Source organism: Solanum verrucosum, unplaced genomic scaffold (assembly GCF_900185275.1).
Source record: "Solanum verrucosum unplaced genomic scaffold, falcon-dt-bn FXZP01000022.1, whole genome shotgun sequence".
In the NCBI taxonomy this organism is placed as follows: domain Eukaryota; kingdom Viridiplantae; phylum Streptophyta; class Magnoliopsida; order Solanales; family Solanaceae; genus Solanum; species Solanum verrucosum.
The window spans coordinates 2,030,920-2,046,122 of record NW_026020086.1 but is presented as its reverse complement, the minus strand read 5'-3'; the positions used below and the strand labels follow the sequence as shown (position 1 = coordinate 2,046,122).

General features: G+C 33.6%; 1 protein-coding gene across 4 annotated transcripts; it reads left to right on the top strand.

Annotated features, from left to right (window-relative positions):
- Window positions 1-848: 848 nt before the first annotated feature.
- Window positions 849-13,433, top strand: LOC125824329 (uncharacterized methyltransferase At2g41040, chloroplastic). Of its 4 annotated transcripts, XM_049503682.1 has the most exons (9): window positions 1,051-1,172; window positions 7,703-7,763; window positions 8,696-8,796; window positions 8,883-9,023; window positions 9,812-9,893; window positions 10,920-11,113; window positions 11,217-11,328; window positions 12,536-12,640; window positions 13,140-13,433. In XM_049503682.1, exons 1-9 carry the CDS (start codon window positions 1,066-1,068, stop codon window positions 13,266-13,268), a joined length of 1,032 nt encoding a protein of 343 aa, XP_049359639.1. In that variant the 5' UTR covers window positions 1,051-1,065; the 3' UTR covers window positions 13,269-13,433. The 4 variants fall into 4 exon arrangements, with proteins under 4 accessions (XP_049359640.1, XP_049359638.1, XP_049359639.1 ...); XM_049503683.1 differs by lacking the exons at window positions 7,703-7,763; window positions 8,696-8,796; window positions 8,883-9,023; ... (3 more) ...; window positions 12,536-12,640; window positions 13,140-13,433 and adding exons at window positions 1,945-2,045; window positions 2,130-2,270; window positions 2,543-2,624; ... (2 more) ...; window positions 4,841-4,945; window positions 5,217-5,576 and having other exon boundaries at window positions 849-1,233; XM_049503681.1 differs by lacking the exon at window positions 7,703-7,763 and having other exon boundaries at window positions 1,022-1,233.
- Window positions 13,434-15,203: the final 1,770 nt, after the last annotated feature.

Here is a 15,203-nt window from a genome sequence, read left to right as displayed (position 1 = left end):
TATTTTTGAGGTATGATGTGTTATTTTATCCTTAATTATACGTTTTGAGATCAATTTCCTTTATTAAACGTCACTTTATCTTTTAATGGATCAATTCAATGTCAATCTAAAAAATCAATAATGAATTTGAGTAATGAGGTTTAAGAAATTAAAAGTTAATAGGTTTAAAAAAGAGAGAAAATGGTCAAAAGCCCTCCTAACTTATTGTTAGATTTTTAACTAGACACTCATATAACATTTAAAAGTGAAATATACAACCCCTAAAACGTCATAATCAGACATATGTCTGTAGTGAAATACACCCACTTAACATATGTATTTAACTAGTTAACTATTATTTTTTTCAGATTTTTTTTCTCCTTCATCTTCTTCCTTTCTTCTTTAACCATTTTTTCAATCCTAATTTCTTAAAGATTGATTTGGAGAAAATATGGGCAACAACAACGATGGCGATGGTTGTTTAAGGTTGGTGAATGGTGGTTTAAAAATAAACTTTTAGTAATATTTGTTTTTGCTACTCACTCTCTCAAGAAGAGTGAAATACATTCACTTTGCAAGATAAACAATTAAGAAGGTAATAATTTTATTTTTAAATATTTCAGGAAATGATAGAACCCAGTAAAGTATGAATATATGGTTGAGAATCCAACATATGCATCAAATTGACTAATAACATAACTATCCCTCAATTCCTGAGATTTTCAATTATATAAGGAGTATAATACATTAAACTAAAACAGGACATAAAAATAATCTTAACACATTCTATCCAACATTATTTTTATACACGTTAGCAAATGATGTTTCCAATACCTTTGGCAAAAGACCCTCTAGAGTAAAACTAAAATAAACATGGCGTGGCCAATATTGATCCTCAAACAAAAGAGCTAACTTTGGTGACGACAAAAATGAATCAAAATCACAAAAAAATTCCTCCTTTTCTTCTCTCCATTGTGAAAACACCCATATATGTAGGCTTGTTTATGTATCTCTACACTCACAGAGAATCAAATCGGAAGGGGAAAAGACAAGAAAGCCCTCATCAGTTTTAGCTGAAGTTCATCAATGGCTGCTGCTACTGCTTCTGCTTCAGTTTCTTTGAATCATCATCGTTCTGTGGTTCCAAAACATCATGGGGTTTCTTTGAATTCAAGAATTGGTGTTCCTACAAGGTTTTCCTCAAATGGGTACACTTCAAGAATCAGGGCTACCTCTGCTGTTGCTGTAGAACCGGTAATTTTTGGAATTGTGAAAGTTTGAACCTTTTTGTGTTTTTCACCGTAGTGATTTCTGATGTTCTTGTGACCCAAAAATTGGAATTTGAGAATTTATCAGTATAAGTCTCTTTTTGAGCAGCACATATTCTATTGGTGTCCGGGTCAGCTTTTTCGCATCTCCACTAATTCCACAGAATATCTGACACCTCCATTAGTAATAGGTAGCACGTAATTCTATCCACCAAGGTTAGAACACATGGAAGAAATCATCTAGTGTTTTTTTCTCCGATGGGATTTGATTGTGAGACCACGATAGATTGATGATGTACTGAATGATTTTCGGCTATTGCTGCTACATTGATGTAATTATTAGCTAATCATAACCATATTTTCAATTTGGGAGCTAAGTTTTTATGATGAGTGTGTTGACTCCAATTGGATGCTGGGTAATGTTAGACTGTGATGTGTATCAGTGTATGAATGATAAAATTGAAATATTTATCTTGTTTTATGGCTCAACTCTTATTAAATCAAGAAAGCTGGTCATAGCTATATTTCTTCGTTGATGTATCGGATCATGATCAAGTGTTACAATCAATGAGTGTTTTGCCGAATAATTGCCTTTCTTCATTCTCGCCTTTGTTGTTCCGTTAAAAGTTTAAAACTTAGGTGATGCATTACCTTTTGTTTTCAGTTTATGTATAGTTTTCACTCCTGTCTTGTTCAGGAATTGAGAACTCCAGCTCAGGATGCTACGAAAGCTGAATTGTTTGCTTGCCCAATTTGTTATGAACCTCTTATAAGAAAAGGGCCTTCAGGATTTAATGTGTAAGTTTAGTTTTTCAGATAGAAAATAACAGTGACTCAAGGTGTGGCGTTATTGTTGTTTGACTTTGAATTTAAAACTTGCAGACCTGCAATCTACAGATCAGGCTTCAAATGCAGAAAATGTAACAAATCATATTCAAGCAAAGATGTCTACCTTGATCTCACTGTTACTTCTGGAACAAAACAATACAATGAAGTTAAACCAGCTCGGAGTGAACTATTCAGGTATTAGCAATGTTTCAACATTCATGTCATTGCTTGACTAAATTAAGCATTTCTTCTTTTTTCCTGTAAGTATCTCTCCAAATAAAGTGCTGAAAATTATCTTGATCTGTTTTTGAGCTGTTTTTTTCGCCTGGCTTCCGTTTTCGTTGGACTCCTGATGCATCAAGTAAAAGCTTGTAATAAAAGATTTTTAGGCATCATCTAACTTTTTTTTTATTTTTTTATTTTCCAAATGTTTATTTCTAATATCTGCTGCTCTTACCCTTTTGTAGGAGTCCAATTGTTTCATTCTTGTATGAGAGAGGCTGGCGTCAAAATTTTAACCTAAGTGGTTTTCCTGGTCCTGATGAAGAGGTAAAAAAAAATTTATTGCTCAGATTAGATGTATCTTAGTAGCCTTATGGGTTGGATAACTAAATATTAATCGAAAAGTAACTATGTTCTTTCATCTTCCTACATATATAGTAGTTGTTACTTACCTATTAACTTTCCATGTTGGAGAAAATTTAGGCATGAGAGGTTTAAGGTGTTTGCCACTTAATGAATGCCTCTTCTCTCAAAGGATTATGTAATATCTATAGACAAAAGCTTTAGAGTTTTTATTTTTACATCTTTCGTCTCCAATTAGTTTGACTAATTTAGAGATCAAGAAAATGTAGCTATAGTATGGCACTTATAGCGTAAAAACTTGAAAGTAATTGTGCAAAATTGTGAAACTCGAATTAGTATTCGAATAGTTTTTGAATTTTTTTCCCCAGTACCTTGATCTAGTGGCAAGAATGCAACGCGCCAACGTACTCTGCATCTCTGCCGCAGACTAAAGCATATGGTGTAAGGTCACCAAGCATATGGTGATTTCTTGAACGGTGAAGGAGAATATCATAGACACATTTTCACACTGATAAAAATAAAATTATGGTTCCTTCCTAATGTATAAACTAACTGAAAACCGCTTTCCATAACCAAATCTGACCACCTAATATGTCAATATATGATAATTGAAGAATTTGTTCATGGATTCAAAATATGATAACTCAATTGATTTCATTACATGGAGAACCTCCTTGACTATATAACAATAACATTAAGGAAAAGAGTGAAACTTATAATTTATCTTGTATAGTCCAGTGATGGCTCACGGCTGCGTGATTGTCCTTTTGATATTAAATGCAGTTTAAGATGGCTCAAGAGTACTTTAAAGTTGCCGAAGGTGGTGTTCTTGTTGACGTTAGCTGCGGTAGTGGATTGTTTTCCAGGAAATTTGCCATATCTGGGGCCTATTCAAGAGTCGTTGCACTTGACTTTTCTGAAAACATGCTTCGCCAATGTTATGATTTCATCAAGAATGACGAGAGTATCATAAGCTCGTAAGTGGTTTTCTGTCTAATATAAGATATCAAGTCATTGAAATCTCAATTGTCGGAAATTGTCTTTTTAGACGAGAAAAAATTGAATTTCTCTTTCTATATAAATTTGCAGCAATCTAGCTCTTGTAAGGGCAGATGTTTCCAGATTACCTTTTCCCTCTGGATCTATTGATGCTGTGCATGCAGGTGCGGCCTTGCATTGTTGGCCATCTCCGTCCAATGCAGTAAGTTTTTCAAATTTTGATCTTTTCTGGGCATTCGTTATAACTACATTTCACTATAACGGCTTGATTTTCTCTAGAGATTCTCTGGATCAAACACTTAACCCTACACTAACATTTACGTCTCTAACCATACTATGAGGACTCACGTAAACATGAGACTTAGTATAAGTGTAACCAAAAACCTAGTCTTAATCCCAACTAGTTCGTATTGGCATGTAAGGATCCCTTGCTTTTATTATGTTCTGTTACTTAATTCTACATTGATTTCAATAGCTTGTCGATCCTTGTATTTGTAATATTGATGCAATGAGTCTTACCGGAACAGTTTTCCCAACTTGCGATTCGACTTTACGGTGACTTATCCATGTAAATTGGGAGATAATTGTAGATCTATATCAGTGGAAGCTGCAACACAGATGACCCTTTATCTTCTGAATGAACAAATTTACCGTAATTATTCTCATGTGCTCAATTTACTCTGCATGAACAAACTTTGCCATTTTCTGATACATAATAACCACGGAGTTTCTTCTTTTTCTTCACACCAGTTTAACACTTAACGACATATCTATCAACAATTCCATTATTTAATATCATCAAGTGCAAATAGTACAACTGATTCTGGGCCTAGAAAGTACTATTTTAGGATACCAACTCTGAGCCCCTAAGAATCTGATAAGGAAACTTTTGGTAGAAATATGAGCTCATTTTAAGGGAAGAAAATGGAAGTTGATAAATATTTGCGGTTGAAATTTAACCTTCACAAGTTGGGGGTAAAGTCTGCGTACATACCACCCTTCCCGAACTCCACTTGTGGGATTACACTAGGTATGTTGTTGCTGATGTTTAATTTGGATTGCTGCCGCATAGTTTTATTTGAACTCGTTGCTGCTAGCTAAAGTTTAACGATTTATGGCACTCTCAAGTTCAATGAATGAAGTTGAGTTTACAATTGATTATGCTGTTATTTGTTTGCCAGATTGCTGAAATTAACCGGATTTTGCGTAGTGGAGGTGTATTCGTTGGTACTACATTTCTTCGAGTCAATCCTTCAGCTCCTACGATATTCAGGGCCTTGGAGCAGGTAAATTTAATTTTCCATCTCATGATTATACACTATACTTCAAAATTTAGAGTCTAATTTTCTCCATTTTAGCATCACATGAACTTGATCGATTGTAGTGGTAAAAGATTCGGTTACCACCAAAACATGAGAAAACATAAAATTCTTGGACATGAACTGAAGAACGCCAATATAGTCATATGAGGACATCGGAAAAAAGGCTCGTATCTGATAGATAGATAATCGTTTCTGTAAAAATAGATATGAAAGTAGACTTCCTTTTTGATCTCAGAGTGCTCTACGGACGTACAGCTATTTTACTCAAGAGGAGATTGAAGACTTGGTGACAAGCTGTGGTCTCATCAACTATACCAGTAAAGTTCAGAGCTCTTTTATCATGTTTTCCGCACAAAAACAATGATCGTTTGGCTGGTATAAACGCGTTATTTTTCCTGTTTTGGTATATGTTTGCACTCGTTTCGCTGTGCAATCTATCTCAACCCTGTAAAAAATAGTATATACAGTACATAAAAGTTGATTCAGTCTGTTAAAGAACATTCTTTCTTGTGAATAATTTACACTGCTGGTGTAACTAGACACTATAGTGTAGCACATCAGCACATGTAATAATCCTTGGACTTGAGTTATTTCGAGATTATAATTCTTTGGACTAATTTATCTGAACCGAGAGGTGGGATAAAATAACACCAAGCTTGATGAGATAAGGTGGGATATTATCCCACGAACCAAACGACCCCTTTGTACTTCCCCTTGACTGGCTGAATTCAGTTTCTTTATTCAGACAGTACATTTGGATCAGTATTTTAAAAGGCAGGGGCGTGAGGCGAGACGAGGCGCTATACTTAGTACAAAGCAAGGTGTAAGCCCCGAGTCATGATGTGTAAGTCCTAGAAAAAAAAAAACCTTCAAACATGGTTATACAAGTATAAATAAGGCGATGATATCAAAGTTATTAATGGATACAAATAGAATTACAATTTCTTAAAATAGTTTACTTTCATACTATGTAATTCGCCTTACTATAAAGAAAATAATCAAAAAAAATTATTAGTATTATAATTAAAACATCACTCCTTCGTAAATAAAAAAGGCATAATACATAAATGTGTCTTTTAACTTGGTCTCGTTTTACATTTATGTCCTTTAACTTTGGATGTGCATAAGTAGATACTTAAACTTGTATAAAGTAGACATATGAGTCCTATGTGGCATAATACGCGTAAGATGCCACGTAGGATGCAAATTACCATGTAGGATGTCAGGTAGGACGTGTGTATTTATTTGTTCAACCGTATACCAGTTTAAATGTCTACTTGTGCAAGCTCAAAGTTCAAGGACATAAATGTGAAATGAGGCCAAATTAAAGGGCAAATTTTTGTATTATGCCAAAATAAAAAAATAAAATTACTTTCAAATAGAGAAATAATAAAATATGATAATTTTGAGATAGAGAACAAAAATCTGAACAACAATGATAAGTGAAGATGCAAAATTTGATTATGTATTACGAAAAAACTTTTAAGCATCATTCATTTATTAGAGAATTACGTAGGTCAACAATATAACTAGGGAATTTGGTACATAATTAGCCTAAGAACTTTTAGTCGAGCCTCGAGCATTGGATGTTAGGCGTGTTTAGAAAGTACAGTCGGTCCTCAAACGTTAGGCTTGTTTAGAAGTACAGTCAGTCACTTAAAATGTAAGCCTCACAAAATTAAGCCCAACACGTGACATAACACAAATCAATTTGAGTGTATTTCACGTGAATTGTCACGTAAGACATATATATCTACGTGTTTAACTTTTTATAAATTTAAGTATTTATTTATGCACACAAAAATAAAAAAACATAAATATCATCTAAAGCTAAATTAAAAAGCGTGTTTTAAATTTTTAATGCTGAAAATTATGATCCTAGCTCACACATCCAAATACAAAAATGAAAGAAAAAGGGTTGATGGATGAAGAAGAAAAATGAGTTTTAAAGGAATTAAGTACTAGAAAGTAACAAAAATATTAGTAATAGACAATCAACTAATTAGCTCATTATAGTAGGTGATATACATGTCATGTGATAATGAAATTTATGATTAAATTTAGTTGTCACACCCCAATTAATGATTTTTCTATATTTAGAATTAGAACTCCAACTCAAACTCGAAATTTGGGATTAAGATATAGTAGTCTCATTCATTCTTGTACTATTCCAGTCCGATTTTAATTGTCATAATTTTATTTTTTTTAGAGTCAGACGATAATAATTTTGACTAACATTTTACGATATATTTTTTCATCATATTGATATACAAAAAATTGAAATTAATAATACTTTTCTTATAGTTTTTAAATATTTTGTTTAAAATATCGAATTAATATAATTTAATTTAACTTTAAAAATCAATCTAATTGACTTTTATCGAGGGAATACTTGTTTTCAAACATTTTGATTATACACATAAACAACATCAACCACCAAAAATAGAAATAACTAAACTAACAAAAAGCTACTTCTAAAGATGACAAAATTGATTCAAAATCACAAAAAGAATTCCTGTTTTTCTTCTCTCCATTCATACTCACAGAGAATCAAATCGAAAGGGAAAAAGACAAGAAAAGCCTCATCAGTTTTAGCTGAAGTTCATCAATGGCAACTGCTACTTTTGCTGCTTCTCCTTCACTTTCCTTGAATCATCATCGTTCTTTGGTTCCAATACAACGTGGGGTTTCTTTGAATTCAAAAATTCGTGTTCCTACAAGGTTTTCCTCAAATGGGTTCACTTCAAGAATCAGGGCTACCTCTGCTGTTGCTGTAGAACCGGTAATTTTTGGAATTGGGGAAAGTTTGCTACCTTTTTTTTTTTTTCTTTTTCTGTCTTCTGTTGTTTTCGTTCGTTTTGGTAAAAGTGAGAAAAACCCCAAAAACATTGGAACTTGAATTTATCAGTATGAGTATCTTTTTGAACATCAGATGTTCTATAGTGTTTGTTAGTTTTGTGGGGTTCTTGTTTAATTTTGAGATAATGGTCAAAAATCACTTTTTCCCGAGTTTCATATTTCAACTGATCAGCTGCCTTGTTCCATTTTCCTACCTGATGTATCAGCATGTTATGTATTAAACATACTTAGTTGAGTAGATGGCGATAGTACAGGTAGAAAAAAAGAACAATTGATAGTTGGTCTAATCAACTTTGAGGTGTGTTATACATAGACGGAGTTGGTTTAGGTAGAAAATGAGAGTAACTGATAGTTGGGGTGTGAAACTCGTGAAGAAGTGATAGTTCAGGTGTGTTTATGACCATCAAGTCTTTAATTTTTGGGTTTACTGTTTTACTTAAGCTGTCGGGACCATAGACTGATGATGTATGGAATGTTTTTGGCTTATCGCTGCTACATTCATGCAACTGTTAGCTTATTGTAACAACAGCATATCCGATGTAAAATCTCACAAGTGGGGTCTGGGGAGGGAAGAGTCTAGAGTGTATGCAAACCTTGCCCCTACCTTGGAGGGTAGAGAGGTTGCTTTATGATAGATTCTCGGCTCATCTTTGCTAATTGTAAATATAATTTAAATTTGGGAGCTAAGTTTTTATGATGAGGGTGTTGAATCCAATTGGATGCAGGGTAATGACTCAACTCTAATTAAGTCAAGAAAGTTGTTCATAGCTATATTTCTTTGATTTTCCACGTTGATGCATAGGATCGTGTTCAAATGTCACATTGATGTATAATCTTTTCTGCTGTCTTGTTCAGGAGTTGAGAACTCCAGCTCAGGATGTTACGGAAGCTGAATTGTTTGCTTGTCCAATTTGTTATGAACCACTAATAAGAAAAGGCCCTTCAGGCTTTAACGTGTAAGGTTTAGTCTTTCAGGTAGAACAATAACAGTGAGTCGAGGTGTGGCCTAATTGCTATTTCACTTTGAATTTAAAACTTGCAGACCTGCAATCTACAGATCGGGCTTCAAATGCAGAAAATGTAACAAGTCATATTCAAGCAAAAATATCTACCTTGACCTCACTGTTACTTCCGGAACAAAAGAATACAATGAATCTAAGCCAACTGGGACTGAGCTATTCAGGTATCCTAGGGCTGTTTCAAGTTTCATGTTTATGTTTGATTCAGTGTTATCAAAAGCAAAAAAAACACAAAAAAAGTCTCTAAGGTCTGGTGGGGTTTTAAGCGCATACAAAGACTAGGCTTTAATTGAAAGAAAGGTGCGAAGGGAGAAAAATACAAATATAAATGTTTAGTCCAAGACTAATAACTATAAGCATGAATGACAGAATTATGAGCAAAGAAATTGATGATGAGACTGAAGTGGACATTAAGTGAGGCAAAACGCTCAAAGCGTTTTGAGCCTCGCTTCAAGGCCTAAGCGCGCCTTCGACAACACCAGCTTGATTAAATTATCTCCGATTAGTTTTTGGGCTCTGAAATTATTTTCCTAAAGATGTTGACTCTAGTTTGAAGTCAATATCTATTCATCCCTCCTCCCTCACATAAGTATTGTTTTGTTCTGGTGAACACCACACATATAAGCAAAAGTGTTTGTTTTGTTCTGTAGTTTTACTTCTTTTACATACTTAATAGCTGTCCAATTTTTAGGCATGCACCTTAGGCTGTTAGACATTTACATTTAATGCTTGAAATCTTTAGAATAACAACTGAAGTGGAAACTATGAAACGGAAACAATGCTGGAATTTTCTTCCATGTCTTTTTATGTTTTTTTCTTTCCCCTGCTTCTTTTTATTGGGTTCCTGATATATCTAGTAAAAGCTTGTAATAGAGAATTTTGAGAATTAGACTGATGTTTTCGGATTTTCGACATATTTATTTCTAATGTCTGTTGCTATTAACTTTCCAAGGAGCCCAGTTGTTTCATTCTTGTATGAAAGAGGCTGGCGTCAAAGTTTTAACCGAGGTGGTTTTCCTGGTCCTGATGAAGAGGTAAATTTTTTTATTGCTCTGATTGAATTTATCTTAATAACTTTATGGGTTGGATAACTAAACATTGACCTTCCTACATATTTCCTCGGTACCAATTTATGTGACATTCTGTCCTTTTTGGTTGGTCCTAAAAAGAAATGACACTTTGTTATATTTAGTAAAAAATTAACATAAATTTCTCATTTAACCCATAATGAGATGATTTCTAACCGCACAAAGATCTATGGCCTATTTTGGACCACAAGTTTCAATAGTCTCCTTTCATTCTTAAATTCCTTGCCCAGTCAAACACCTGTGTAAATTAGGGCAGAGTGAGTATAAAAGAGGTTGTCACAACAAAACAACAACAACAACATACCCAGTATAATTTCACTAGTGGAGTCTGGAAAGGGTAGGATGTAAGCGGACCTTATTCTTACCTTTGCGACAAAGGTAAAGAGGTTGTTTCCGATAGACCATCGGCTCGAAAGAAGTGTGCTCAATAGATAAAAGGAAAATAACGACAACAATAGATAAAAGAGTTTGTCACCTATCCATTAGTTTCTCCTTGTTGGAGTAGTATATCAGGGGCTTAATGAAACAGAACATGGCACACTTAGCTAAAATGTCATTTCAGTTCGGACATGTCAGACACGGGAGGTTTAAAGTATTGGCCACCAAATCAACTCTTATTTCTCTCATAATGACGTGTCATGTCTATAAACTAGAATTTAAGAAACAGTCTGGTGGAGTAAATTTTATTGCTGCATTTGGTCACAACAGTCCTAATTGCTTGTCCTCCGGAAACAACATCTTTACCTCCACGAGGTAGGATATGGTCTAAGCACACTCTATCCTCCCTAGACACGATTTGTGGGGTTTCGGAGGGCTAGCTATGTGAAGTTACTCCTCTCTCCTTGTAGAGCTGCTCAAACCTTTTTCTACTATATATTAACCAGTAAATTCATGTATTTCATTAAATTTTAAAGTCCATCTTGATGAGTTAAGGTCACTAAGCTTATGATCGTTCTTTTGATATATATGCAGTTTAATATGGCTCAAGACTACTTTAAAGTGGCTGAAGGTGGAGTTCTTGTAGATGTTAGCTGCGGCAGCGGATTATTTTCCCGGAAATTTGCCAAATCTGGGGTCTATTCAAGAGTCATTGCACTTGACTTTTCTGAAAACATGCTTCGCCAGTGTTATGATTTCATCAAGACGGATGAAAGTATCTTAAGCTCGTAAGTGATTTTGCTACCTAATTTAAGATCATTGAAATTCTCATTAATTAGGAATTGTCTTTCAAGAAAGATATAATTGAACTCTTCGTGTGAAAATTTGCAGCAATCTAGCTCTTGTAAGGGCAGATGTTTCTAGATTACCTTTCTTTTCTGGATCAGTTGATGCTGTACACGCAGGTGCTGCCTTGCATTGCTGGCCATCTCCGTCCAATGCAGTAAGTTGTTTAAATTTTAATCTTTCCTGGAAATAATCATCTTTGACATAATCAATGAACTACTTTTCAATCCCGAACTAGTCAAGTTCAGCTATATCAATCCTCTATATCCAATATTCTGCTCCATTCTATTCCAATACAACAACTAACCTTCAATCCCATACAAGTTGGGGTCGCTTATATGATTCCTCATTTTTTCATTTAAGCTCATATCATCATCATCAAACAAAATAAAAGTGAAAAATAAGTTTTTTTTTGTTGGTTCTTGTACTAGTAAATTTTTTATCATATGAGTACACTTTGGGCCTTTTTTCTCAACTTGGGATTGCAAATGAAGCGTGGCTTTAATACAAAAATGTGCAAATGGAGGAAAAAAAATAATACAAATATTTAGAGCCCGTTTGGATTGGCTTAAAAAAAAGTAGCTTTTAAGTCAAAAATAAAAAGTCAAACTGTAATGACTTTTAAGTCGAAAAATAAAAAGTAGGGGAGACCTACTTTTGGTTTCTGAATTATTATAAGTCATTTTTTACCTTGCCAAACACTTCGTAACTTATTTTAAGTCATTTTTTATATTTGTCAAACACTTTCAGAAGTCAAAACTGACTTAAAAGTAGGTTTGACCAACTTTTAAGCCAATCCAAACGGGCTCTAAGAATAATAATAATAATAACCATGCGTAACAAATATATGGACAAAGTGTTTTTTCGAAAAATAATGATAAAGTGAAATATTAGTAATTGTTTAGTGCCACATCTTCAGGAGAGACTCTCATTGGAAGGAAAAATATGTCTTAGAACCCTTGATGGCGACACTGAAGCAAACATTAAGCGCTCAACTTGTTTTTCGCCGCGCTTTAGGGTTTAAGTGCACCTCTGGTAACACTAATAATACCTATTTTCATAAAATAAATAATTGTACAAATTTGGATATATTGTAGTCATGGGGTCACTTTTAATCTGCATGAACAAACTTTCCCTTTATGGTTGTGGTATTGTTGACACCAATATCTTATTCTTGATGAGAGCTAGTGGACCGTTATTGCCGTGCTACTTTTGGTTGTAACATCCAATTTTCGTTTTGTGTCTCAGTTTTAATCTTAAATTTTTGCTTCTTACTGAAGTCTAAATGATTTTATGGCATTCCCAAAATCATTGAACGAAGTCGAGCTTTGAACTAATGATGCCGTTATCTGTTTGTCTGTCAGATTGCTGAAATTAACCGGATTTTGCGTAGTGGGGGTGTATTTGTTGGTACTACATTTCTTCGAGTTAATCCTTCAGCTCCTCCGATATTGAGGGCTTTGCAGCAGGTAAACTTCATTTCCGAATCTCGTGGTTATACTCAAAATTTTCTCCATTTTAGACTTAACATGAAATTGATAGATTATAGTGGTCAAAGAAACCAAAACATAAGACAACCTAAAATTCTTTGACTTTCTTCCCGCTTGAACAAAAGGGCAGTCTGATGCACTAAGCTCCCGCTAAGTGCGACGTTCAGGCAAGGGTCTATTGTACACAGTTTTACCCTGCATTTCTGTTAGAGGTTGTTTCCACAACTTGAATCACATGGCAACAACTTTACCAGTTAAGCAAAGGTTTCCCTTCATCATGCTAGAATGCATACCTATATTAGAAACTGCTTGACATTAACTGAAGAACACCGATATAGTCCTCAAAGTCAATCTAAACCATCAACATGAAAGAAAGCAGAAAAATATGGTCAAGATGATCTTGGAAAAGGGCTCGTATCTGATAGATAATCGTTTCTGTCAAAGAGAGATATGAAAGTAAATTTCCTTTTGATCGCAGAGTGCTACACGGACCTACAGCTTTTTTACTCAAGAGGAGATCGAAGACTTGGTTACAACCTGTGGTCTCATCAACTATACAAGTAAAGTTCAAGGTGGTTTTATCATGTTTTCCGCGGAAAAACGCTGATTTTTGTCTTGTTGAAGCTCATCATCCTCCATGTTTACTGTATATTCTTGTACTCAGATTTGCAATGTATCTCAACCCTGTAGATAAATTATAAAATTTATTCAGGCAATTGTGAATAATATTGCTGTTAAAAGACAAATGTAACTGGACACTGGAGTGGCATATCAGCCACATGTAATATATACATTTACTACTTGCCCTCATCTATTTATTGGAATCTACTTGTATATTTTTGCTAGTCCTGAATTCAGCTTTGTAACTTAGTATCAATATTTTTTGAAATGATTAGGTAAGTATGTGAGTAACCTTAATATCAAAAACACATTCAAGTTATAATTTATTTTTTTTCGAATTTTACACCTCAACTATCAATTGTTCCCCTTTGCTATTTGAGCAATCATCATCCATGTATATTAAAACATACCTTGAAGGCTGAAGTAGATTAGGCCAATTAGCGATTATCCTTTTTTTCTATATGAACTATCATCATTTACTCAGTTAGTTGTGTTTTAAGCTTTTAATACATAAATGAGGATAGTTTAAGTGGGAAAAGAGAAAAATGATATTTGAAGTTGAAATTCACAAAAAAAAAAATAGTTTAGATGCATTTTTTTTTACATAATCTTTATAACGAAATATTTTGATTCATATCGCGAGGTAGAACTTGACTCTGAATAAAGTAATTAAAAGTCATGTCCAAAGAGATTACCTAGTGGAGACCAAAAAAAAAAAGCGCTAAGTGATTTTTTCTCAAATGTCTAAATCAATAGCAAAGCCACATTAAAAAAAATAAAAATGAATCATTCAAAGTTTTATGTAATGTATAAATTTACAGAAATTCAGTGGCTTTTGTTTATATTTTGTATATTTATTTAAAAAAATTATTAATTACAAGGGAAAAAAGGTCAAATTTGCTTCTCTATTATACATTAATGATCAATTTTACCTTATGTCATTTTCGTTGTTACTTAAATAATTCAAATAAGCTTTTTTTTTATTGAAGTTATTTTTAATAGAACACTCATTTTTATATGACACTGATATTTTGATGAATTTAATTCATTATTTTTAATAGGGAAAATGCATAAGTACCTCCCCAGCCTATGCCCAAAATCCCTGAGACACACCTAATCTTTACTAGGGTCCTATTACCCCCCTGAACTTATTTTTTAATTAATTTTCTATCCCTTTTCAGCCTACGTGGCACTATCCTTGAAAAAATTGTCAACACGCACTGGGCCCACAAGATAGTGCCACGTAGGTCCAAAAGGGGTAGAAAATTATATATAAAATAAGTTCGAGAGGGTAATAGGACTTAGTAAAGGTTAAGTGTGTCTCAGGAATTTTGGGCATAGACTGGGATTACTTATGCATTTTCCCTTTTTAATATAAACCCTTGTCTTATATCGTTCATACCTTAGATATTCAATCCTAAACCTAAAGAAGATCGATACGATTGAATTAAATCCAAGATCAATATCTTTATGAAACATCTTGTTTAACAATGTTTATATTTCATCAAAATCTAATATGTGTTGTACTATTAATGGTCTTTCTTATTTATATCTTCACCGCCTAGAGGAAGATTATAATAATAATTATTAATAATATATGTATATGATGAAGAAAGCATAGTGTATAATTTTTTTTTTTAAATGTAGAAAAAAGAGCCCCCTATACACATACACCATGTGGAAGAAGGGAATACAATAAGAATAAGGTTTTTTGAACAGAACAAAGTGAAGTAAGCTTTATCTTATAGCAGAGAAATAGATCTCCCCTCGTGCAACTTCTCCATCTTTGACCTTTGACTACCTTAAATATATTCGATGTCTCATTTTAACTGTCGTTTTAATTTTAAAAATAAAAATAAAAAATCCTTTTGATATAGCTATTACTTTCTCTGTCCTTATTTACTTGTCTATTTTTTACTTG

What these genes read in the sequence shown, in the direction of transcription:
- LOC125824329 (XM_049503679.1), top strand. Translation starts at nt 7,590, where the DNA reads ATGGCAACTGCTACTTTTGCTGCTTCTCCTTCACTTTCCTTGAATCAT. An exon ending in TTCCTGGTCCTGATGAAGAG is followed by an intron (nt 9,894 to 10,919) that starts GTAAATTTTTTT and finishes ATATATATGCAG; the next exon opens with TTTAATATGGCTCAAGACTA. An exon ending in GGCCATCTCCGTCCAATGCA is followed by an intron (nt 11,329 to 12,535) that starts GTAAGTTGTTTA and finishes TTTGTCTGTCAG; the next exon opens with ATTGCTGAAATTAACCGGAT.